Here is a 26,695-nt window from a genome sequence, read left to right as displayed (position 1 = left end):
CTTTTTTTATGTTTCATATGCCATGATAGCCAATCATACCAAGTTTTATTAGAGATGTTCACATTTTTTTTCGTCAGATTCACCACTCCGTAGAATAGCCTGGACAAATTAGAGTTTGTCAGCAGTTTTGTTTATGCAAAACTACTGATAGACATTGGTGAGGCAACTGCATTGGAAGTGTCTCCGAGGTGGGCCCGCGGGCTGCAGTGCCGTTCCGCTCTGCTGGGACTGATGGCTGTAGCCAACCTGGAGACCGCGGCAGCCGTCACTCACAGCAGGGGGCTGAGGAGAATTGAGCCGGAGGCACTGCAGCATGCCAGCCCATAGGTATGTATTTATGTGCCCCATCCCATTGACAAATCTGCTGACAGACTCCCTTTAAATGTCCTGTATCTTTGCCAAATCTTAGGGCTCTTTCACACCTGCGTTCTTGTCTTCCGGCATAGAGTTCCGTCGTCGGGGCTCTATGCCGGAAGAATCCTGATCAGGATTATCCCCATGCATTCTGAATGGAGTGAAATCTGTTCAGGATGCATCAGGATGTCTTCAGTTCCGGAACGGAACGTTTTTTGGCCGGAGAAAATACCGCAGCATGCTGCGCTTTTTGCTCCGGCCAAAAATCCTGAAGACTTGCCGCAAGGCCGGATCCGGAATTAATGCCCATTGAAAGGCATTGATCCGCATCCGGCCTTAAGCTAAACGTCGTTTCGGCGCATTGCCGGACCCGACATTTAGCTTTTTCTGAATGGTTACCATGGCTGCCGGGACGCTAATGTCCTGGCAGCCATGGTAAAGTGTAGTGGGGAGCGGGGGAGCAGTATACTTACCGTCCGTGCGGCTCCCGGGGCGCTCCAGAGTGACGTCAGCTCGCCCCAAGCGCATGGATCACGTCATCCATGCGCATGGGGAGCTCTGACGTCATTCTGGAGCGCCCCGGGAGCCGCACGGACTGTAAGTATACTGCTCCCCCGCTCCTACTATGGCAACCAGGACTTTAATAGCGTCCTGGCTGCCATATTAACACTGAACGCAATTTGAAGACGGCTCCGTCTTCAAATGCTTTCAGTACACTTGCGTTTTTCCGGATCCGGCGTGTAATTCCGGCAAGTGGAGTACACGCCGGATCCGGACAACGCAAGTGTGAAAGAGGCCATACTCTTGGCTTTGGACAACACCAGGTCATCCTAATTGCCAGAGAACATGATGGGCTCTGTTCACATGTGGGAGCACTCCATTTTCTGTATATAAAGCTTGATCTATACCTCTAACTGGCTTACAAGGTGCTAGAAGTGTCATATCATCATGCCCCATAAGCAGACTTGTGTAAGTGGCGTGCCATGGTTGCTTATATACCAATTGGATAAAATGCTTTTGTACTTTGCTTTATATTTCTTCATAAAAGTAATGATGCCCGGTTTTATTCCTCTTGAAGACACACACATTAAATTCTGGTTTAACATGACAACAATGTTCCCCTCCTGTGTATTCGACCAGGGTTCAATGTACTTCATGTTTTGGATTCATTCGAGTATAACTTCAAAGTTTAATCTGATTTGACCGTGACTTGCACCAGTTCATGGTGTGCAAACATTGAATCCTGTACAAAGGTGATCTAGGCTTGTTCATCGTGACTCCACACCTAGGTGAGGCCAGGTTCTTATGCTGGGATTAGAGCGAGTTTCTCCTGTTCATAAACGAATACGCATGACTATTGTGTAATGTCCTTGGGACAGCAGATTTCAGGAGGCTTACTGTGTGTCAAGTCTCTCTTGTGGGAGAAACGCAAGGCTGGAACGTCCTGTAACCATTATTTCATGTCCCTAGGAGCTCTGGCTGCAGAGGTCTCAACATCTAGATCCTGATGCTTGCCTATTAACTTCTTAATGACCCTCCACAATCTTGGCGTCGCTGCAGTTGAGGGGGTAAACGGCTCCTGGTGCGCTCTAACGCTTAGAAGCGTCTGTTAGTAACAGGATGGGCCCTTAGCCCCTTTTCACAGCTGAGTTTGGAGGACAGCTCCTCTGCATGATCAAATGGGACTCCCCATGCGTTTGCATCACTGGGTTTCATGGTGACCTCATCGGAGACAGGAGGCGCGATCTGCAGTCAGTCCTGAGTTCTTGTGACGGGCCCCAGGGCTATCTGCTTAGTTAGCCAGCTGTTAGGGCACGCTAATGTTGTTCTAACAACAGCCTGTGTCATACCGACACGGAGCGTAATGTATTAGCATACGGTAGTGGTAATGAAATAAAAAAAAAAAAAATGTTAGTGATTTCAAAAATTGCTATTATTTAGTGTGAAATACGCTTAGTTATGCACACATTATATAAAAAATACATATGTAAGGTACCAATGCAACTGTAATAAACTGAAGAATTTAATTATCTGGTTATATCACATGAAACTTGAATTTTTCTGTATTTCCACAACAAAAGAAAATTATATAAACTACACCCAAAAAATTATTTCTCCAGCATAAAACGAGGCCTCAAACAGCCACATCGGTGAAAAAAATAAGTTGTGGCTTCGGAAATGCAGAGAAGAAAAAAACAATGCTGTCAGTAAGGCCTGTTTATTAAGGGGTTAATATTAGAGCTGAGCGAATTTCATATTTTGTTTGTAAAAGGGGAATTGCGCTATGGATTCCGTTGTCACAGACCACAACGCAATTCTATGACGGAATGCCTTTTAGAGGCATTCTGTTATTCATTCCGTCATAATAGAAGTCTATGGGCTGCAAAACGGATCCGTCCTGTTTCCGTTATGCTGGAGAGGACTAAAGGCATTCCATTGTGCATTCTGTCATAGAATTGCGTTCTGGTCCGTGGTAACTGAATCCATAACGAAATTCACCTTTTACGAACAAATGAAGTGTGAACGAATTTTATAGCTAATATATTAAAATAGGTTCCCCATTATTTGTTTAAAAAAGGCTGGATTCACACATCCATGTTTTGGACGTGTTATCTGTCCTTATTGCTTGTGTGTCACGTCCCAACTGCGGGTTTAACTGACCTGGACTCGCACCATCGTAGGAATACATATTGCTGTGAGCTCAGGTCCGTTAAACCCACAGCTGGGTGATGATGCACAGTAAGGCTACTTTCAGCTTTTTCCCCGTTTCAGGGATCTCACAAACGGTTCAAAACGGATCAGTTCAGCCCCAATGCATTCTGAATGGATGAGGATCCGTTCAGAATGCATCAGTTTGGCTCTGTTGCGCCTCCCATTCCGCGTTTTGGCGTCTGCCTGACGATGCGGAGCCAAACGGATCCGTCCTGACTTACAATGTAAGTCAATAGGAGCGGATCTGTTTTCACTGACACATTATGGTGCAATTGAAAACTGATCCGTCCCCCATTGACTTTCAATGTATGTCAGGACGGATCCGTTTTGACTTTGTTCTTCATAATGCAAACGGATCCGTTCTGAACGGATACAATCGTTTGCATTATAGGTGCGGATCCGTCTGTGCAGATAGCAGACGGATCCGCACCTAACGCAGGTGTGAAAGTAGCCTAATAACGGACAGATAACATGTCTGGAACACAGATATGTGAATATGGCCTTAGAGTAAGGGTTTGTTCAGATTCTGTTAATAATACCAGACACAATAGTGCAGCGTACTGTACTACTATTTGCCATAAAGTGCTGAAACCCAACAAAAACCCCATTATAATCAGTGGGATGGGGGAGCGGGAGTGCCTGATAATATAAGGCTACTTTCACACTAGCTTTAATATTTTCCGGTATTGAGAGCAGTCATAGGGTCTCAATACCGGAAAAAAACGTTTCCGTTTTGTCCCCATTCATTGTCAATGGGGACAAAACGGAACGGAGTGGTCCAAAATGATTCCGTTGCATTCATACCACACCACAACATGCTGCAGTTGTTTTGGTTTTTTTCAGTCATGAGATGCGGAGCAAGACAGATCCGTCATGACCCACCATGCAAGTCAATGGGGACGGATCCTTTTTCTCTGACACAATAGAAAACGGATCCTTCTCCCATTGACTTTCGATGGCGTTCATGACAGACCCGTCTTGGCAATGTTAACGATAATACAAACGGATCCGTTCATAACAGATGCAGATGGTTGTATTATCAGTAACGGAAGCGTTTTTGCTGAACCCTGCCGGATCCAGGAAAAACTCTAGTGTGAAAGTATACTGCGGTCTGTTTAGATGGGAAAAGTACTTCCTACGGCTAAATCAGTGGGGTCCATTGTGCGATGGATCTGTCCCTGCCACACAGCTTTCATTTATAAAGGAAGCTAGGACCCAGAAGCTGAGTGCCCATGTTCTGTCTATTAATCGGCCAGCTTGGCTAATCAGTGTAAAAGGGAACCTGTCACCTCATTGAGGACAGACCCTCAGATTTCAGAGCTGGCCGATCCCCACAGTGCACGCTAGGGCTCCGGGGGAGATGAGCCTGATGAGGATCGCTGTCCCCGGCCTTCCCCTCCTGTGGGTGGGTGGGTTCAGCCTGTCAATACTCGAAGGCCACTTGCACATGTGGTACAGTACATGCAAAGTGTGGTAGCAGGAGGGCTAAGGGTGGCTGCACACCGTGCAGAAAATCCATATGAAATCTGCGCACAAATCCGCACTATTGATGGAGTTTTTTTCTTTCTTTTTTTTTCTTTTTTTTAGGTTTTTAGTGCAGATTTTAGATCTTTTGCCGATCGCACCCTTCCATTGAAAAGGGTGAAGTCTGCACAAGAAAAAATGCAAGAACAATTGACTTGCTACGAATTGCAAAATCCGCGCAGCAGGTCGGTTTCGGCTCCTAAGAATAAAGGAAAGTGTGTGTGACATTGGTCTAATCTCGTACAGTTTGCTGACACCGTTTTACACGGCGGTTTTTCTGCATGGAAAAATGCACGTAAACCACATTGTGTGCAGCCACCCTAAAAGTACTGCCTGCCAGCTCAGAAGTGACAGACCTCTAAAATCGGAGGATCAGCAACCCCATCTATGGTGGAACTACGACTTCCATCGTGCACACTTGCTTAGCTCAGAACTCCCATAGAAGTGGATGAAGCATGCTGGGAGTTGTAGTTTCACCACATCTGGAGTGCTGAAGGTTGCTGACAGTGACGTGTTAAAATATGTAACCTTTCAGAAGCCCTTGAAAACCTTTTGCTCTTTGACTCCTTTATCTGCAGTTCAAGGGTGTAGCGGAGGACAGGGACGGGGCTGAAGGTTGCCTAATCTGCCTGTGTATTCTGAATTCTTTCTTTTCTCTCTTGGCTTCAGCTTTGCTGAGTCACGTAGCACATATAATCCCTAGTGCCGTCTACAGAGCAGATATTTTCTCAGTTGCTCTTTACAAATGGAGAGGTTTTAAGATATTGGTTTCTGGAGTGCATTGATAAGAACAGGTTCTAGATTGAAGTGTTTCCATGTGATCCCCGCTGGTATTTTACACCCGGTCTTTGTGGTTATACATTCTGTGCGGCACAGATTTTATTACAGGATTACTTCTTGTATTGTTGGGTAATAACTATACTTCTTTATGCCAATTTATAGTTTGAGGTCCTATTCATTTTTCAGTCCTTGGCACGAATACTCAAATGCTGTTTAGATAGGTTTGGTCATATCTAGAGTTTTTTTGCATATTCTACCCCAAATAATCCTAGCTGACTGCTGTTTGAGCAGCTGCCCCTTTAGCAGGGTACCCTAATAATCTAAAGGTGCCCATGCGCCTTCAGTAGCTGTCGGCTGAATGCTCCTGACTGTGTGTGTGTATTTTCAGAGGGAGAGGAGAACGCTGTGGGCATACACCTCTGGCAGTGGAGAACAAAAGGATCAGGCAAAAAATTGATTTCACCCAACCCTTTTCTCCTCTGATAACATCTGTCAGGGGGTAGCTCCCCATACACATTAGGGTCCATTCACACGACCATATTTCTGGGTCCGCATCCCTTCCGCAATTTTACAGAAATGGGTGCACACCCATTGCTTTCAATGGGCCACAAAAGAGAGAGCATGTCCTATTCTTGTCTGCAATCGCAGGCAGGAATAGGTATTTGTCATAAGGCTGTCCATGTGCGTTCCGCAAAACGCAGAATGCACACGGCCAGTACCCGTGTTTTGCGGACTGCAAAACACTTAGTCGTGTGAATGGACCCTTAGATCGTCAGCTGGTCCTGCCAAAGATGGACTGGACTAATGTGTCTAGAGATGGTTAACATAATACATATTAGATATTGCCCTTTAACAACCCAAAACATACACTTGAAACAAAAACACCTATACAGATCCTTAGTAAGAGTAATAGGCTACATATATACAGTATTTTTCACTCCATAAGCGTGCATTCACACGACTGTATAAATGGATCCGCATTCCTTCTGTAATTTTGAGGAACGGGTGTGGACCTATTCATTTCAATGGGGCTGCAAAAGATGCGGAAAGCACACCGTGTGCTGTCCGCCTCCGTTGTTCCATTCCGCAGCCCCACAAAAAATATAGAGTATGTCCTATTCTTTTCTGCAACCGTGGACAAGAATAGGTATTCTCTTGCGCCAAACCATGTGCGGTCCACAAAATGCGGAAAGGCACCCGGCCGATATCCGTGTTTTGTTGATCTGCAATTTGCAGTCCGCAAAACACTTAGTCATGTGATGGACCTAGGTTTTAGAGGAGGAAAATAGGAAAACAATATTTTTCATCAGATCTCTATCAGATTCCCCCATTCCTCTTCAGATCAACCCCCTTAGCTCCATCATGCAAAAAAAAAAAAAGAACTTTCCTCTCCTGCTTCGGACCACACTGTCACTCACCGCTCCCTCGTCTTTTTTCTGGTCCATGTTCATTGTGATCTGAAGTCATGCAGCGTTTAATCATAGTGCACACCTACGTGCTGACGCTGTACGCAGTCAAGACATTTGCAGTGCGGCGCCTGAAAGAAGACAAAGGAGCGGTGAGTACAGCCAGCTCAGAGCTTCACTCACTGCTCCCCATGCCTTCTGCATACTGATGACTGTTTCTATGACCTGACAGTCAGTTGCTCGTTCGGTGAAGGAGACCTCTGCATTTATATGCAGTGATTTCCTTCACAGTATGAGGACGAGGGATCACTTGCAATCGCTCGTCCCCCATACAGAATCATTGTTTCTGGGCTGCAGATTGCTGTTTAGACCACACGATCTGCTGCCCAGAAACGATGATTGATGTGCCAGCACGAGTGACAGGATCACCCGATGAACGAGAGTTTTGCTCATTCATCGGGTGTTCGGTGGCACATTTAGATGAGCAGAATGTCAGGGACAAACGTTCGCAGGAACAGTCATTCCTGATAATCTGCCTGAAAATCAGGCAGTGTAATTCCACATGAACGCTTCCTTCCCAACAATCTGCAGTAACATTTAACCCATATTTTTATCATTGTGACGAGAGTCGAGCTGTAAAGAGTTCAAAGAACAGACTAAGGCCTCTTTCACACGCGCGAGTTTTCCGCGCAGGTGCATCGCGTGACGTAAATGCATAGCACCAACACTGAATCCTGACGCATTCATTTCAATGGCTCTGTGTACATGAGCCTTTTTTTTTTTTACGCATCAGTTCTGCGTGAAACGCAGCATGTTCTATATTCTGCGTTTTTCACACAGCCCTGGCCCCATAAGTGAACGGGGCTTCTGTGAAAAACGCCCTACTTGCTGGTAGCAAGGTAATTTACATATTATAAAAATAGCATTTTATCAAATTCTACTGAACGAAAATTATTATTGTACTTATGTATGCAGAGATCGCAGTGTAGGGATTATTATTAAACAAAAAAAACAAAAACTATTTAGTGGGCTGACAGAAGCCCTTTAATGGAACGTCCGGCCCATAATAGAACAATTGTATCCTATTTTTTGGGGGGGACAAGGTGAAAAAAAAATAATTGAGACTCGTGCAGTTTTTTATTTTTTTGTTACGGCGTTCAGCGCATAGGCCGTGTTTTTTTTTGTTTTTGTTTTTTTTTTTCTTCGGATGTGGCGATATGTCATGTTTACTTATTGTTTATATATTTTATATGTAGAATTGGGAAAGGGGTGTTTTTTTTGTTTTTGTTTTTTTTTTAATATACTTAGGGGCTAGAACCTGGGATCTTTTAATCCCTTGTCCTATTCACACTCATAGAGCTCTAATAGAATCTCACACTCCCCCTGCTGCCCTGGGCTTTGTGCACACAGCAGCAGGGAGGTTACCATGGCAGCCAGGGCTTCAGAAGCGCCCTGGCTGCCATGGTAACTGATCGGAGCCCCAGGATTACACTGCTGGGTCTCCCATCAGAACTGCCACCAATAAGGAGGAGGGGAGGGGACGCTGTGGCCACTGCCACCAATTATTTTAATACTGGCGGGTGGGGGCGCACTGTGCCCCCAATGATTAACATTTAATACAGGAGGCGGCACCTGAGGGGTTAACTGCTGCTGATCGCAGCTACCCGCCAGCACCCGCCTCCTGGATTTGTATTAAACGTTTACTTTCAGGCAGTCTCATAGGTACAAATCTGCAGAAAGATGCCCTTTAAAGGGGCTGTGCAATGAAAAACATTCTACATTTTTCAAACCAGCACACGGATCTGAATACTTTTGTAATTGCATGCAATAAAAAATGTATGGTAGCCACTGAACTATTCAATAAAACAAATCAGTATCGTGCCACCTACTGTTTATTTTCCTGCGCCCCCTCATTGGTGGCAGTGGCTGAGAGCAACGCACTCCATTTTCTGTGATACTAGACTGCGCAATAACGAAGCCTAGTATCGAAAAAGGCAAATCCCGGTATTGAGGTCAATACCAGACAAAAGTATCAATTGGGTATCGAAAATTCGATACCTGAAACAACCCTACAACAGACTGAGCAGGCAGCTCTGCTGGATGATGAGACTCCAGGTAGAGAGAAACTGACAATTGAAGAAAAAAAAAAAGAGTAGACAGTTGTCTGTGACTGACAGCTTTGTCTGCATACACACTTACGCCGCATTCACACATACGTGGATTTTCACGGACCAAGGTCCGTGAAAACCCGTCCTGAGCGCATGGCGTCATTGGTTGCTATGAGAATAACGCACTCGTATAGATCATATGAGTGTATTACTGTACAGTGGCACAAAGCGAACTGCGTAATAGCAACCAATGATGCCGTGCACTTGGCAGGACGGGTTTTCACGGCCCGTGGTCCGTGAAAATCCACGTATGTGTGAATGCTGCTTTAAGGGTCCATTCACACGCCCGCAAAATGGGTCCGCATCTGTTCCGCAATTTTGCGGAATGGGTGCAGACCCATTCATTTTCAATGGGGCCGGAATGTGCTGACCGCATTTGCGGATCCTCACTTCCGCATCCTTGCTTCCGTTTCTGCAAAAAAATAGAACATGTCCTATTCTTGTCCGCAATTTCGGACAAGATTAGGCATTTTCTTTTATAGTGCCGGCGATTTGCGGTCTGCAAATTGCGGAAAGCACATTGCCAGTGTCCGTGTTTTGCGGATCCGCAGAACACTTACGGACGCGTGAATGGACCCTTATACAGGGATTGCTGTTGTTCATTGATAACACCTTCCCCGTGCACGCTGTTCACAGGGGTGGTCTTAAACTAGAAAAAGCAGATATATAAATGTATAAATTACAGACTTGCTGAATCTCTTCCCATATACTATATATCAACCTTCTCGGCTTCCCTTCTCTGTAACATGCCGCCTGCAGATTGCACTGCATTTTGTGGTGACAGGTTCCATTTAGAGAAGACCTGTCGCCACTCCTGACATGTCTGTCTTAATATGTGCTTGCATTCCCCATGTAATAACACTTCTGGAGCATCTAATTCTTATGACTCTAGTCTAGATTCTTCTAATCCTATATTATTCCTGTTTAAAGGGAACCTGTCATCAACTTTATACTAATCTCACTGAGGGCAGCATAAAATGGTGACAGAAATGCTGGTGTCAGCGGTGTGTCACTCATGAGCTAAAAGTAAGTGGTTGCTGAGAACCAGCATCATAATCATTGCAGCCCAGGCCTGGAAAAGAGTCACATCTACCTGAGAGGAGTCCTGGTTATACATAATCTCCTGCACTCACCCATCTGCTGATGATTGGCAGTTCTCTCCTAGAGAGAAAGGGAGAAAACTAGGCAGAAGACTGTCAGTCATCAGCAGGTGGGCAGGAGAGCAGGACTTCATGAATAACCATGACTCTTCTCAGGGGGCCATGACTCTTTTCCAGGCCCAGTCTGCAATGATTGTGATGTTGCTTCTCGGCAACCACTTACTTTTAAATGACAGACCGCTGAAATCAACTCTCCTGTCTGTACTTTATTCCGCCATTAGTATGGGCAGCACAAAGTTGATGACAGGTTCCCTTTAAAAGCTGTAACTGCCATAATGTCTAACAGAAGATAGGGCTGGTGACAGTTATGGATATAAACTGAGCACATGCGACCACCTCGGTGAGGTGGACAAAAAATAAGGGGAAAAAAATAAACAGTGGGTGGCATGATACAGATTGGTTTTATTGAATAGCTCAGTGCCTACCATAAATTTTTAATTGCTTTCAATTACAAAAGTATTCAGATCCGGGTGCTGGTTTGAAAAATGTAGAATGTTTGTTTTTCATTGCACAGCCCCTTTAAAGGGCATCTTTCTGCAGATTTGTACCTATGAGACTGGCTGACCTGTTGCAAGGGAGCTCTGCAGCTGAAGGCATCTGTGTTGGTCCCATGTTCCTATGTGCCTGAATTGCTGAGAAATATGATGTTTTAATATATGCAAATGAGCCTCTAGGAGCAACGAGGGCGTTGCCATTATTCTTACAGACTCTCTGGTCTGTCTGCAACTGCCATGCCTTCTGCACTTTGACAGGGCCGGGCCGTAAAAACATCATCGTGCTTGGCCTGGTCAAAGTGTATGGGGAGTGGGAGTTGGAGAGCCTCTCGGTCAGGGATGGCCAACCAGAGGCTCTCCAACTGCCTATAGCTATCAGCCTACAGCAGGGCATGGTGGGAGTTGTAGTTTTATAACGGCTGGAGAGCCACAGGTTGGCCATGCCTGCTCTAGGTGTAACAGCAACTCCCCCCGTTGCTCCTAAAGGCTCATTTGCATACATTAAAATAGAATTTTTCTCAGCAATGCTGGCACATATGAACACCACAGACATCTTCAGCTATCAAGTGCATATGCACAGGTCAGCCAGTTTCATAGGCGCAAATCAGATTTAGATAGCAGTCAGCCAAAATGACTATTCGTCCTGACCCCTCCTGAACAGGTCGTAGTGTGCATGAGTTCTGGTAGAGGGGTGTTAGGCTCCATTCACACGTCCGTGGTGTGTTGTGGATCCGCAACACACCTGCCCGGCACCCCTATAGAAATGCCTATTCTTGTCCGCAGCTGCAGACAAGAATAGGACATGTTCTATCTTTTGCGGAGCCGAAGATCTGGGCCGCGCTCCGCAAATGCGGACAGCACACTGTGTGCTGTCCGCATCCATTCCGTCCCCATAGAAAATGAATGGATCTGCACCCGTTCCGCAAAATTGCGGAACGGATGCGGACCCATTTGCTGACGGGTGAATGGAGCCTTAGGCCTCTGACATGTGAAGTTCAAAGGTCTCTAGGACCTAAGCGTGGCTTCTGTACACCTCTCTGACTGACTAATGTTTTAGAATTAGAGAGGTAGGATGTGTGTTTTTTTATTTCGGCTGTATTAATCTTTCGGATACACTATATTCCGGTGGGGTGCCTCTGACAGACACCTGAGGATCTTGTAGAAGGTGTGATCACGTGATGGCCTCTTATGCTTCTGGGATGATGAGAGAAAATATTAATCGGTGATCTGCATAACCTCATTTTATGTGCAGATGCTAATAAGCAGCCAACCCCTTCCGTGCCGGACATAATTACTGAGAGCGGAGAAGAATAGCTGCACCGCGTGTTGTCAAGCTGGTCAGGAACAAAGCACTTTATAATAGTAGGAAACGCATACTGTGCGCTGAATGGAGGCATTCGAGCAGAACAATATGAACGTTACATTTTCTTGGGGGTCCCACCTTTTATACTTGAGGTCAGACAGGCACTGCAGATGGCCGCAGGCTGATGACTGTTAATGACAACCATGTATGATTATCATTACATTTGTGGACCATTCTGAAGGAAAAAGTGGATTATTTTGTTTATTAATCTCCCACCCATGGTTCTGTAGAATATGCCTCTGAGTTTTCCTGGCTACAACGCCCCATTTCTTCAATGTGACATGAAAAGAAAGTTAATTGTGATGTGTTGCTTTGCAGCATCCTGGCGGTGAAGAGGTTCTCCGAGAACAGGCCGGAGGGGATGCCACAGAGACATTCGAAGACATTGGACACTCTACAGATGCCAGAAACATGTCTAAAGAATTTATAATAGGAGAACTTCATCCAGTGAGTGACCTTTATATTATATGAGGGCATTGTTTATGTGCAGCTTTATAAGATAATGGCCGAAGGACGATGAGATTCCCTCAACTAGTTAAAAAGCGATGTTCTTATTGGTGAGAGAGGAATTATCGTAATCAAATATACATGGGCCTAAAGAGACAATGGAATACTGCTTGCTCTGAAATATTGGCAAAAATCACAAAAACTAATAACACCTCTTTTATTGAACACGCTGAATGAACATCCAAAGTACAGGGAGATAAAGTGAACCTTTAAATCTTTATAAACCTGTAAATCACCAACACCAAACCTTTTCTGTAGGTGCAAATGAGATTTACTCAATGTTGAGGATGAATGTTGTACCATTCCTCCCTGCAAATGAGTTTCAGTCGGGCTACATGCACACGAACGTTATTTGTTTCCTTGTCCTTTTTTATATTTTTTTCTTTGCGGACCGCAAAACACATAGTCGTGTGCATGTAGCCTTAATCTGTATTTCTGGGATGCCTAGCTCCCTTCGGTCACGTCACAACATCTTGATAGGTCAGGACTTTGAAGTGGCCATTTCAAAAGTTTTTATTTTCAACCATGCTTCAGTTGGTTTAGTTGTGTGCTTTGGCTCATTATGTTGTATTACTCAATGTCTCCTCAGGTTGAGGTCATGGACTGCTGTCCTGTCCTTACATTCACCTGTAAAGTTTTGATACAGGTGCCCTGGCCCTGAGGCATCAAAGTAGCTTCAAACCGTGATGCTCCCTCTACCATAACTCGCAATAGAGATGAGGCTTTGGTGTTTATGTACTGTCTTTTTATTTTTTTTCTCCAAATATAACTTTGAGCATTTTTTTGTGCTAAAAAGTCAAGTTTTGTCTCAGTTGTTCATAGAACATTTTCCCAGAAGCATTCTGGAATATCTAGGTGGTCTCGGGCAAACTTGAGACTGTCACGATGATGTTTTTGGACAACAGCGACCTCCTCCGTCCTGTCCTTCCCTGAACACCATTTTTGTTCAGTGGATACATGAACAGATGTTTTTTTTTTTTTTTTGTAGGTTGAGTCTTCTGTAGGTCTTTTGCCATTATCATAGAGTCCTTTCTTTTAAGATTGCCCCTTGTGGTCTTGAAATGATCTTAACATGACCTCCATTCCTAGGGATGGTAGAAATGGTCCTGAATTTTAGCCTTGTATAGATAATTTATCTAACCGTGAACTGATGTACATTCAGATATCTGGCATTGCCTTTGAGGGCTTATTATAGCTTCATGTGTCTCTATAACATGTCTTCTGAAGGTTGTTTGCGTCAAAGTGGGGTTCACACTAATTATTCTTGAGAAGAACAAATTAGTCAGTGACCTGGGTTTCCATGCACCAGTTGACTCTACACTTCCAATCTCATTTCCTTAATTGAAATACCTTTTTGAAGGAGCCATTTAACACAAAAGTTAATTTATTGTATCCACCTGTACTGTGGATGTTTGCTCAATGGGGGAAATTTGGGGGAGGGGGTGGTGTTTGTTGCCCTTAGCAACCAATCGCAGCACTCTCTCAAAAAATGTAATCTGTGCTGTGATTGGTTGCTTTGGGAAAAAGACAAAGTAAGCAGTGTGGCCATCACTAACAGGCTATCCTGTCCCAGATGCAACCCAGCCTCTCTTGTGTTTGACTTGAATTGTGACTTCAGTTTGTGGTCTAATTATAATTTATTTGTAATCATTGCAGAAATTGATGCATTTCCAAGGGGATCCCTTACGTTTTCCTGAGTATTTTATTAAGTGCAGGTGAAACTTACCTGCTATTTACTTGCCTCAATTCTTGCTGCCTGGCTGCTGCTTAAAGAGAACCTGTCATCAACTTTATGCTGCCCATACTAACGGTGGAATAAAGTACAGGCAGGAGAGTTGATTTCAGCAGTCTGTCATTCCAGGCCCAATCTGCACAATCATTGCAGATTTGGCCTGGAAAAGCGTCCCGGCCCCCTGAAGAGTCATGGTTATTCATAAATCACTGCTCTCCCTGCTGATGACTGACAGTCTTCTACCTAGTTTTCTCCCTTTCTCTCTAGGAGAGAACTGCCAACCATCAGCAGATGGGTGAGAGTGCAGGAGATTAGGAATAACCAGGACTCTTCTCAGGTAGATGTGATTCTTTTCCAGGCCTGTGCTGCAATCATTATGATGCTGGTTCTGAGCAGCCACTTACTTTTAGCTGATGAGTGACACGCCGCTGAAATCAGCATTTCTGTCACTATTTTATGCTGCCCTTAGTGATGTCAGCATAAAGTTGGACAGGTTCCCTTTAAGTCCTGTGCATTGAGGCAGAGCTGGGATCTGTAACTACAGCTTTGCTACAATACCTATGGGATCCTGAGGTAGTCTGAGATACACCTCCTGTCTAACCACTGCTTCAGGCTGCAGGTTTCTTGCTTCTTCAGATTACCTGCAGTTTTACGCAGAAGTCAGTGCATGACGGCCACAACTACTAAACCACTAGTGTGAGAATTTATAATTTTTAGATGATGCCACAAGTATATGAATAAGACTGAATTATAAGAGAGCCTTTAACCTGTTCTGGACACATGACGTACCTACCCCCCCCCCCCCCCCCCCATAGCATTTCCGATAACCCCGTTTCCGATGGTTGCAGGGGCGGGCGGGCAATTCAAATTACTGCAACGCTCCTCTCCTCCTCGTTTTGTGTACTGGAGCCGAGGAGAGAGGAGCGCTGCACGGATCATCAGTGCCAGCACCCCTTCACCTTCACCAAGGTATTTAGGGACAGGTTAGGTTAGGCAGGGATATTCCAGGAAAGTTAGTGGAGAAAAAATTTATTTTTTTGATTGCATCACCCTAAATCGGGTGTCTGGGGTCCACAGCACAGTGTGTGACCCTAGAACCCCCCCCCCCCCCCCCCTGGGGTGCTGCAGCTTGCCCAACTGCCCCCCACAACTTTTTTTGGGGTCAAGCATTTTTTTCCCTGCGTACGCTGACTGTGGCCGGCACTCTTGGCGTCCGGCCACTGTTAGCGCATCGCACACCCCACCGCTGATCAACTTCGGACAGTTGATCAGCGAGTTTTAATATATATATTTTTTTTCACTTTTTTTTTGTCTGTTAGGTTTAGGGTAAGTCCGCGAACACCCGTGCCCCCACACACAAGCACACCAAATAAAGTTTAACACGCGCACACACACACTCCCCTATGGCCCACCGGATGTTCTCGGCCGAGGAGGCATACGCCCAGTTTGCCTCAGAGTCTGAGAGCCCTAGTGAGGACGAGAATGACCCTACTTTCCTTTTTGTCATCCGCGTCCTCATCTAGCGATGATAATGAGCCCCCAAGGCGGCGGAGATGCCGCCAGGCGGAGCCAGGGGACCGCCATGCTTGGGACCCTGTGGCCCACCCTTGTACGAGCTGCTCTGGGGCTCGTACTAGTTTTCCAGCCCACCAGTTAAGTCCATCGGAGCCCCCTACCGGTGAACTTGCATGGTGTACCCCAGAGCATTTTGAGCCTGCGATTCCTGATTTTGTAGGCTAACCAGGAATCCAGATTTCCACAGTGGGCTTCACTGAATACGACTACTTTAGTCTTTTTTTCAGTGACCACTTTGTAAATCTGATGGTGGAGCAAACGAACCTGTACGCCCAACAGTTCGTTGCTCAACACCTAGGCTCCTTTTTGGCTAGGGCCGGTGGCTGGACTCCGGTCAGTGCAGCTGAGATGAGGACATTTTGGGGCCTCGTGCTGCACATGGGCCTAGTCAAGAAACCTAGTGTCAGGCGTTACTGGAGTTGGGACGTCCTCTACCAGACCCCACTTTACAGTACGGCCATGACACGTTCCCGGTTTGAGGCCATCCGGAAATGCCTGCATTATGCAGATAATGCAGCATGTGTGTCCCCCCCCCCCCCCCCCTTTCCCCCAAGGTGATCCTTCCTATGACCGCCTGTATAAATTCAGGCCGGTCATCGATCACTTTAGGGCCACATTTGCGAGGTCGCGGTTGATGAGTCTGTCATTGCTTTCAAGGGGAGACTCATTTTCCGCCAGTATGTTCCCTATAAGCGGGCGAGGTATGGCGTGAAGCTCTACAAACTTTGTGAGTACCTCCGGTTACACTTACAAGTTTAGTGTGTACGAGGGGCGAGATTCCCATATTCAACCCCCAGAATGTCCCCCCACTCTGGGTGTTAGCGGGAAACTTGTGTGGTACCTTATGCACCCACTGCTAGATAAGGGTTACCACTAGGGATCGACCGATATTGATTTTTTTTAGGACTGATACCGATAATTTGTGAACTTTCAGGCCGATAGCCGATAATTTATACCGATATTCTGGGAATTTTCATTTTTGAGAAAAAAAAAAAAATTCCTACACAAATCTGCTGAAAATTAATATGTTTATTGTTAATGTGTATTTTTTTTTTTTTTTATAAGTCTTTTTCATTTATACTTAATATTTTTGTGTGTTGTGTTTTTTTTTTTTTTTTTTTTTTACTAACTTTTAGCCCCCTTAGGGACTAGAACCCTTGTCCTATTCCCCCTGATAGATCTCTATCAGGGTGAATAGGATCTCACACTGTCCCTGCTGCTCTGTGCTTTGTGCACACAGCAGCATGGAGCTTACCATGGCAGCCAGGGCTTCAATAGCGTCCTGGCTGCCATGGTAACCGATCGGAGCCCCAGGCTTACACAGCCTGCGCCACCAATGTTTTTACTATTGGCCGGGATTGGGGTGGGGGCGCACTGCGCCACCAATGATTAATACTGGGGGGCTTGGGGGGGGGGGGGGGGGCGCACTGCGCCACCAATGAAGATAAGTCTCTCAATCATTCATATACAGGAGGCGGGAGCTGGCTGCAGAATCACATAGCCGGCTCCCGACCTCTATGAGCGGTAGCTGCGATCCGTGGCACCTGAGGAGTTAACTATGTGATTCTGCAGCCAGCTCCCGCCTCCTGTATATGAATGAATGAAAGGCTTATCTTCATTGGTGGCGCAGCGGCCACAGCCCCTCCCCTCCTCTTGTCTTCTGTCATTGGCGGCAGCAGCAACAGCACAGGGGGAGGAGACACTGCTTCCTTCTCCCCTGTGCTGCGGAGGGAACACAGAACGAGCTGAGAGCAGCGCGTTCTGTGTTCCCCATACGTTATCGGTATATCGGCAAAATAGATGCCGATACCGATAACATTCAAAATCCTCAATATCGGCCGATAATATCGGCCAAACCGATAATCGGTCGATCCCTAGTTACCACCTGTACGTGAATAATTTTTATACTAGTATCCCCTTGTTCCAGTCCCTCGTCGACAGATCCACGTCTGCTTGTGGGACCGTGCGGAAAAATCAATGCGGCCTCCCTACCCACCCCCTCCTGGTACCTATCCCCAGGGGTGAGACCCGTGCCCTTACCAGTGGAAACCTGTTGCTGGTCAGATATAAGGACAAGAGGGATGTCCTTGTACTGTCCACAATTCACGGTAACTGCATCACCCCTGTCCCTGTGCGAGGTACCGCGGCAACGGTCCTCAAACCCGATTGTATTGTCGACATTGATCGCGTCCTCAAGCCATATAATGCCATGCGCAAAACCCGGGCATGGTACAAAAAAGTTACGGTCTACTTGGTGCAGGTTTCCTTGTACAACTCTTTTGTGCTGTCCCGGAGCGCTGGCAACACAGGGAAATTCCTTCAGTTCTATGGGGCAGTCCTCAATGACCTGATCTTTTCTGACCGGGAAAGAGCAGGCCGGAGTACCTCGGGAACTGGAGGCGCCAGGTTCATCCTTGGCCAACACTTTCCAGGTGTGGTCCCCCATACTGGAAAGAAGGGACGGACCAAAAAAGGTGCAGAGTGTGTCACAGGAGGGGGGGATACGGAAGGACACCACTACTCGGTGTGACACGTGCCCCGATCATCCGGGCCTCTGCATTATTGGTTGCTTCAGGGAGTACCACACTCCATGGAGTACTACATTTATATTCCTCTTCCCCAATTTAGCCACTGACAATCGAATAAAAAACTGGTTCTCAGACATGAGACACTAAAACTAAAAAAAAAAAAATTTCAAAAATATTATTTTGTAAAACTAAAATAAATTAAAAAAGTAGACCTATTGGGTATCGCCACGTCCGTAAGAATCTGCTCTATAAAAATACCCCATGACCTAACTACTTAGATTAACACTGTAAAAAAAAAAATAATCGATGCAAAAAAAGTGTTTTTTTTTTTTTGTCACCTTCACAAATGGTGTAATAGCAAGCGATCAAAAAGTCATATGCCCCCCAAAATAGTGCCAATAAAACCGTCCTCTCATTCTGCAAAAAATGTGCCCCTACCTAAGATCGGCTAAAAGCTTTTAAAAAAAAAAACTGACTTTTAGACTATGAAGATACTAAAAGGTTTTTATTTTTTATTTTATTTTTTTAAAAGGATAAAATAGTGTAAAACTTAAATAAATAAAAAGTAGACATATTGGGTATCGCTGAGTCCGTAAGAATTTGCTCTATAAAAATACCCCATGACCTAACCCCTCAGATAACACGGTCAGAGAAAAATAAACGGTGCCAAAACAGCAATTTTTGGGCAAATTTTCCATTTTTAAACAGTTTTTTCCAGTAACAAAGCAAGGGTTAACAGCCAAACAAAACTTAATATTTATTACCCTGTAATAATAAACCAGTCCAGCAAAATTTGCCTTCCAAAAACCACATGGCGCACCTTTTCCCTCTACGCCCTACCGTGTGCCCGTACAGTAGTTTACGGCCACATATGCGGTGTTTCTGCAAACTACAGAATTGGGTCAATAAATATAGCGTTTTGTTTGGCTGTTAACCCTTGCTTTGTTACTGGGAAAAAATGGATTAAAATGGAAAATTTGCCCAAAAATTTTAATTCTGAAATTTCATCTCCATTTGCCAATAACTCTTGTGGAACACCTAAAGGGTTAACTACGTTTGTAAAATCAGTTTTGAATACCTTGAGGGGTGTAGTTTCTAGAATGTGAGGCTTATATAATAGAAAACCCACCAAAGTGACTTCAGACCTGAACTGGTCCTTTTTAAAAAGTTTTTTTTTTTTTTTGAAATTTCTGAAAAATTTCAAGATTTGCTTCTAAGCCTTGTAACATCCCCAAAAAATAAAATGTCATTCCCAAAATGATCCAAACATGAAGTAGACATATGGGGAATGTAAAATAATAACTATTTTTGGAGGTATTACTAGGTATTATAAAAGTAGAGAAATTGAAACCTTCAAATTTGCTAATTTTTCAAAATTTTTGGTACTTTTTTTTTTTTTTTTTTATAAAAATGAATTTTTTTAACTCCATTTTACCAGTGTCATCAAGTACAATATGTGACGAAAAAACAGTCTCAGAATGGCCTGGATAAGTCAAAGCGTTTTAAAGTTATCACCACATAAAGTGACACTGGTCAAAAAATGGCCTGGTCCTTAAGGTGAAAATGAGCCCGGGCCTTAAGGAGTTAAAGCAGGGATGCTCAACCTGCAGCCTCCAGTTGTTGTAAAACTACAACTCCCACCATGCTGTAGGCTGTCTGGGCATGCTGGAAGTTGTAGTTTTGCAACAGTTGGAGATCCACAGGTTGGGCATTTCTGCTTTTAAAGAGGGCCTTTCATGGGTCCAGACATAAACTAAGTATCAGGATACAGTACAGACCGAAAGTTTGGACACACCTTCTCATTCCAAGAGTTTTCTTTATTTTCATGACTATGAAGGCATCAAAACTATGAATTAACACACGTGGAATTATATACATAACAAACAAGTGTGAAACAACTGAAAATGTCATATTCTAGGTTCTTCAAAGTAGCCACCTTTTTTGCTTTGATTACTGCTTTGCACACTCTTGGCATTCTCTTGATGAGCTTCAAGAGGTAGTCCCCTGAAATAGTCTTCCAACAGACTTGAAGGAGTTCCCAGAGATGCTTAGCACTTGTTGGCCCTTTTGCCTTCACTCTGCGGTCCAGCTCACCCCAAACCATCTCGATTGGGTTCAGGTCCGGTGACTGTGGAGGCCAGTCATCTGGCGCAGCACCCCATCACTCTCCTTCATGGTCAAATAGCCCTTACTTTCAAAGTTTTCCCAATTTTTCGGCTGACTGACTGACCTTCATTTCTTAAAGTAATGATGGCCACTCGTTTTTCTTTACTTAGCTGCTTTTTTTCTTGCCATAATACAAATTCTAACAGTCTATTCAGTAGGGTTATCGGCTGTGTATCCACCTGACTTCTCCTTAACGCAACTGATGGTCCCAACCCCATTTATAAGGCAAGAAATCCCACTTATTAAACCTGACAGGGCACACCTGTGAAGTGAAAACCATTTCAGGGGACTACCTCTTGAAGCTCATCAAGAGTGTGCAAAGCAGTAATCAAAGCAAAAGGTGGCTACTTTGAAGAACCTAGAATATGACATATTTTCAGTTGTTTCACACTTGTTTGTTATGTATATAATTCCACATGTGTTAATTCATAGTTTTGATGCCTTCAGTGTGAATCTACAATTTTCATAGTGATGAAAATAAAGAAAACTCTTTGAATGAGGTGGTGTGTCCAAACTTTTGGTCCCGCTGTGGCCCCCGTTGTATTCTCACGCCTGGTATGCTAATTTTAGGGAGGAGGAGGAGACTGCCCTGTTTCTCAATGGGCGTCTCCTTCTCCCTGGCTGTAGCGCTGTCCAATTGCAGCGGAGTGCGTCACAGCTAGGGAGAAGGAAATGCCCATTGAGAAACAGGGCAGTCTACTCCTCCCTGTACCGATGCTAAAATTAGCATACCAGGCGGGAGAATACAATAGGGGCCACATCGGGTGAACAGAGCGGCGCACAGAAAAAATAGTAAGTGCAGTTAGATCCCTGCACTATGCCCTACATATCCTGATACTAGGGTTGTTTCGGGTATTGAATTTTCGATACCCAATCGATACTTTTGTCTGTTATCGACCTCGATACCGGGCGTTTTCCTTTTTTACGATACTAGGCTTCCCTATTGCGCAGTCTAGTATCAGAGAACATGGAGCGCGCTACTTTCACACTGGTGTTTCTGGGTCCGCTTGTGAGATCCGTTTAAGGGCTCTCACAAGCAGCCCAAAACGGATCAGTTTTGCGCCAAAGCATTCTGAATAACATAAGGATCCATTCAGAATGCATCAGTTTGGCTCCGTTGCGCCTCCATTCCGAGTTTTGGTGTCTGCCTGACGATGCAGAGTCAAACGTATCCGTCCTGACTTACAATGTAAGTCAATGGGGACGGATCCGTTTTCACTGACGCAATATGGTGCAATTGAAAACTGATCCGTCCCCCATTGACTTTCAATGTAAGTCAGGACGGATCCGTTTTGACTTAGACTTTTTTTTTAAAGAATAATTCAAACGGATCCGTTCTGAACGGATACAAGCGTTTGCATTATCGGTGCAGATCCGTCTGTGCAGATACAAGACTGATCCGCACCGAACGCAGGTGTGAAAGTAGCCCAATACAAATCCAGGAGGTGGGTGCAGGCAAGGAACTGCGATTAGCGGCAGTTAACCCCCTCAGGTGCCGCACCAGCCTCCCTGTATTAAATGTTAATTATCATTGGTGGCGCAGTGCACCCCCTCCCCTCAACCCCCTCAGTATTAAAATCATTGGTGGCGCAGTGTGCCCCCTCCCCTCAACCCCCTCAGTATTAAAATTATTGGTGGCAGTGGTCACAGGGTCCCCTCCCCTTCTCCTCATTTGTGGTCCAGTGGCAGCTTCTGATCAGAGCCCCAGCAGTGTAATACTGGGGCTCTGATCGGTTACCATGGCAGCCAGGACGCTACTGAAGGCCTGGCTTACATGGTCGGCTTCCTGCTGCTGCGTGCACTATGCATAGGGCAGCAGGGACAGTGTGAGATCCTATTCACCCTAATAGAGCTCTATTAGAGTGAATAGGACAAGGGATTAAAAGATCCCAGGTTCTAGCCCCTAAGGGGGGGGGAAATAGTTAGGTATTAAAGGAGTTGTCCGGGTTCAGAGCTGAACCCGGACATACCCTTATTTTCACCCAGGCAGCCCCCCATCCCCCTGAGGCTAGCATCGGAGCATCTCGTTCTCCGATGCGCTCCCTTGCCCTGCACTAAATCGCGCAGGGCACGGGCTCTTTATTTTTTAATAAATCCTGCCCATCAGTGCAGGTGAAGTCACTGGACTTCCTGGCAGCCCCATGGAGAGCCCCGGTACGTCACCGGATTTCCAGAAAAATGCCTTTGCCCTGCGCAATTTAGTGCAGGACAAAGGATAGCATCTGAGTGGTTGCCGGGGTGAAAATGGAGGTATGTTCGGGTTCAGCTCTAAACCTGGGCAACCCCCTTTAAATAAAAAGTTTAAAAAAAACACAAATATTAAGCATAAATCACCCCCTTTCCCAATCTTGCATATAAAATATTTAAACAATAAATAAACCTATTACATATCGCCACGTCCAAACTATTAAAATATTATAAAAAATTTCCTATGTGGTGAACGCTGTAACAGAAAAAAAAAAGTTATAAAAACTGCGGGATTCAGCATTTTATTTTTTGTCACCTTGTCCCCCCAAAAAATAGGATCTGTTCTATTATGGCCCTGACATTCCATAAAATGCAGAATGCATGCAGATTAACAACCCTACCTGATAGTTTATAATGTCTGGACTCGGGCTGAAACGATTACTCGATTTGAATCGAGTAATTCGAGACAAAAAAATCATCAATGCAAATTTTTTGTCATGTGACCACGGAGTGGGAGTGAAGCGCTTGCTATTGCTTACCGCTCCGTGGTCACCTGCCGGCCCATACCGCGCTGCACTGGATCCTGATACTTCGTCAGGTCATAGTGCACGTAAGCGCGCACTATGACCCCACGCTGTGTGACGTCAGGATTCATTGCAGCGCGCATTGAAGAGGAAGGAGCTGTGGCGCGGCGCCCCTACAGGGAAGGTAAGTATTTTATTTCACTGGCGCTGGGGACATGGCACTGAAGGAGGACAGCTGGCAATAGATGGCATGGAGGGGCTGATCTGATGGCATGGAGGGGCTGATCTGATGGCACTGGGGGGCATGGAGGGGCTGATCTGATGGCACTGGGGGGCATGGAGGGGCTGATCTGATGGCACTGGGGGGCATGGAGGGGCTGATCTGATGGCACTGGGGGGCATGGAGGGGCTGATCTGATGGCACTGGGGGGCATGGAGGGGCTGATCTGATGGCACTGGGGGGCATGGAGGGGCTGATCTGATGGCACTGGGGGGCATGGAGGGGCTGATGAGGTTTTTATAAAGGAAAACAGTCTAATTCGTTTTTCATATTTGATTACTCGATTTAATCGTAAAAAATAATCAATAGAATACTCGATTACTGAAATAATCGTTTACTGCAACCCTAGTCTGGACCCATGAAAGGTCCTCTTTAAATCATACCTAACCTTTCTACAAACTCTGCATTAATCAATAGTACAATGTGTGTACATGAGGAATAACACCATTTCTGACTACTACTGTATGCATTGTATCTGCCTTTTGTATTTTGTTTTTTAAGTTTTCCCCTCTGTATGCAGAACATCAGGTTTGCAGTTCTCATACATCTGGTCGATGGAGACTAGCTCCTATCCAGTGCACACAGAAAGTAGAGGAGAATCTGCTTCCTCACCTTCTCTTACTCACTCAGAAGCAGCCCCAGGATCATAGAGTACATTATATAGATGTACTAACATGTATGGTTGTGGATAAAGCACTTGGACTGAGATTTAAACTTCCTATTTCATTGCTTAAGGCTACTTTCACACTGGCGTTTGATGCGGATCCGTCTTGTATCTACACATCCGTTTGCATTATTCATAAAAAAAAAAAGTTTGTCAAAACTGATCCGTCCTGACTTGCATAGAAAGTCAATGGGGGACGGATCCGTTTTCAATTGCACCATATTGTCAGGGAAAATGGATCCGTCCCCATTGACTTACATTGTAAGTCAGGACGGATCAGTTTGGCTCCATCGTCAGGCAGACACCAAAACACGGAATGGAGGCGCAACAGAGCCAAACTGATGCATTCTGAACGGATCCTTATCGATTCAGAATGCATTGGGGCTGAAACGGATTTTACAAGCGGACCCAGAAACACCAGTGTGAAAGTAGCCAAGTCTTTGTTGTCTCACTCAGCTCCTGTTCACTCCTCCCCACTCCATAGACATGTATTGATATGTGTAACATGATTCTTCAGTGGAACTGATCTGTCCTGGACGGATTTTAAAGCATATTTAAAAAAAGAAAAGCATTTAGCTTAGGGGCAGGGTGCGTAAACTGCTGATAACATGAGAACTAGTCATTTCTGTCTGATAAAATGTATTAAAATGTTTCTTGTACTATTGATTTTATGCAAAGGGATGTGAAAAGTTAATGACCATTTAATTTCTGTTAAGAAGGTTCCTGACACAAATCCATTGTAGATTACTTTAAAATTGTGTGTACGACTTTGGTGTATCGCCTGCAGTAAAAGTGTAATGCCTGCTGCAGACTAGCTGTGTGAATTTCCATTACCATTCTCCAGGATTTACATATTGATGACCAATCCTCAGGATAGATCATCAATGTGAAAGCGGCGGGGGTCCAACTCCCTGGACCCCCGCTGATCAACTGTTCGAGGTTGCATAACTTCCGTGAGGCCTCCCTACGGCTTGTTAAACACAGCATCGTCCGTTGTAATAGGCTTGTAATTACACCTGCTTACTGCTTAAAAATAAATGGTAGCATGCACTCGACCGTGATCTGTATTTTGCGGGCCGCAAAACATGGCTGTGTGCATGGGCCCTTAGGCTGTGTCTGTGGCAGTGTAATAGACATATGTCCATGTTGGGCCTCCAGCTGCCATGGTACCACATCCTCAGGGAACCCTGTCCCTCTAACTGCCTAGATGCCGTGGTCACTATTGACCGCGGCATTTAGGAAGTTAAGCGGACAGTTTTGGGAGTTCTCTCCCTTGGCGGCCCGGCTTCAGTCAGTACTTGGAGCCCTGTATCAGCACAGCATGTGAGGCCTGTAGGGATTAATGGTGTGGGCAGCATGTACTGAACAGATTTTACTGGCTGTGCGAACACAGCGCTCCAGACCAAAGAGTCTCACGTGTAGAAATACGCATAAGACTTTTTCAGAGTAAAATTGCCTCTTGTAAAGGAGATTTTGCGACCTCAGTGTACAGGGTATTTGATAAAAATAAACCGTATTTGTAACTAAAAATGGCCAAATAAGAATCTGTGGGGTGCCAAGCGGTTGCCATAGTAGTCACTGGCCTAGCAGGTACCCCTTGGCACCCTGTGATCCTTCCTAGTGGGGACATGGGGGGGGGGGGCGGGGTAGTTCAGTGGCTAACCGGTTGCTTACCATGATGAACCATTACAGCAGGGCTGTAAGGAGTTAATGTTTTGTCACGACTTGTGAAGTCCCTGTGTATTGACATTTGATGCTTGCTGAATGAATCGTATTGTATATGTAATATATTTATACATAATTTTTTCTTCACAGGACGACAGATGGAAAATCAAGAAACCAGGGGTGAGTTTTACTTTTTAGCAGTCTGCATGGAGCAGAAACCAGGTGTTGCCATGTGATCGGATCTGATTTGTATACTGACATGGCGTAATAGACTATAGGAACAATTCTTATAGGGACCATCATCTAGCTAGAACCTCTCCACTTGTGTGTCAGTGGGCTGCAGTGTGCAGAATATCCATGCCCATTATTGTAGAACCTAGGTACTTGAGGGTTCTGATATGTTCGCCTCCGGGATAGGGGTCCGACTCCCAGGACCCCTGACGATCAGCTGTTTGAGGAGGCCAAGCACAGCACTATATATTGCATTGCAGCTCGGCCTAATTCACTTTAATGGGGCTGAGCTGCACCTAGGCAATGTGAAATCGCATCAACCAGCCACATGGCCTAGGCACCGCTCAGCCCCATGCAACCTGCAGTCAGAGCGCCACAGCCTCTTTGTACAGCTAAGTGGCAGGGGTCCCAGGAGCCGGGCCCTGGCTGATCTCAAATTGATGACCTATCCTGAGGGTATAGTCCCACAGAATCCCTTTAAGGATCGGGTGCTCTAGATGTTAAAGGGGTATTCGCATCTTATAAAGTAATGTCATATCACTAGGATATGCCATCACTACATGATCATGGGGGTCCAACCTCTAATAGCCCCCCACGTTCCCAATGGTGGGTCTTTTGTTATCTATATATGTGATAACGGTCATTGTAAATCTGCCTGTGATGATGGTGAGATGA

At 45.3% G+C, this 26,695-nt stretch overlaps 1 protein-coding gene across 1 annotated transcript in view; it reads left to right on the top strand.

The window, feature by feature from the left end:
* Positions 1-26,695, top strand: part of LOC121001259 (cytochrome b5) — a 35,808-nt gene that overhangs the window by 3,787 nt on the left and 5,326 nt on the right. The window contains exons 2-3 of the mRNA XM_040432250.1: positions 12,280-12,408; positions 25,940-25,969. Of these exons, the coding sequence (XP_040288184.1) occupies positions 12,280-12,408; positions 25,940-25,969 (159 nt within the window). The remainder of the gene's footprint in view (positions 1-12,279; positions 12,409-25,939; positions 25,970-26,695) is intronic.

Source organism: Bufo bufo, chromosome 5, assembly GCF_905171765.1.
Source record: "Bufo bufo chromosome 5, aBufBuf1.1, whole genome shotgun sequence".
Lineage (NCBI taxonomy): Eukaryota > Metazoa > Chordata > Amphibia > Anura > Bufonidae > Bufo > Bufo bufo.
Note: the sequence above shows the minus strand (reverse complement) of the source record. Positions and strands in the feature narration are given on the sequence as shown.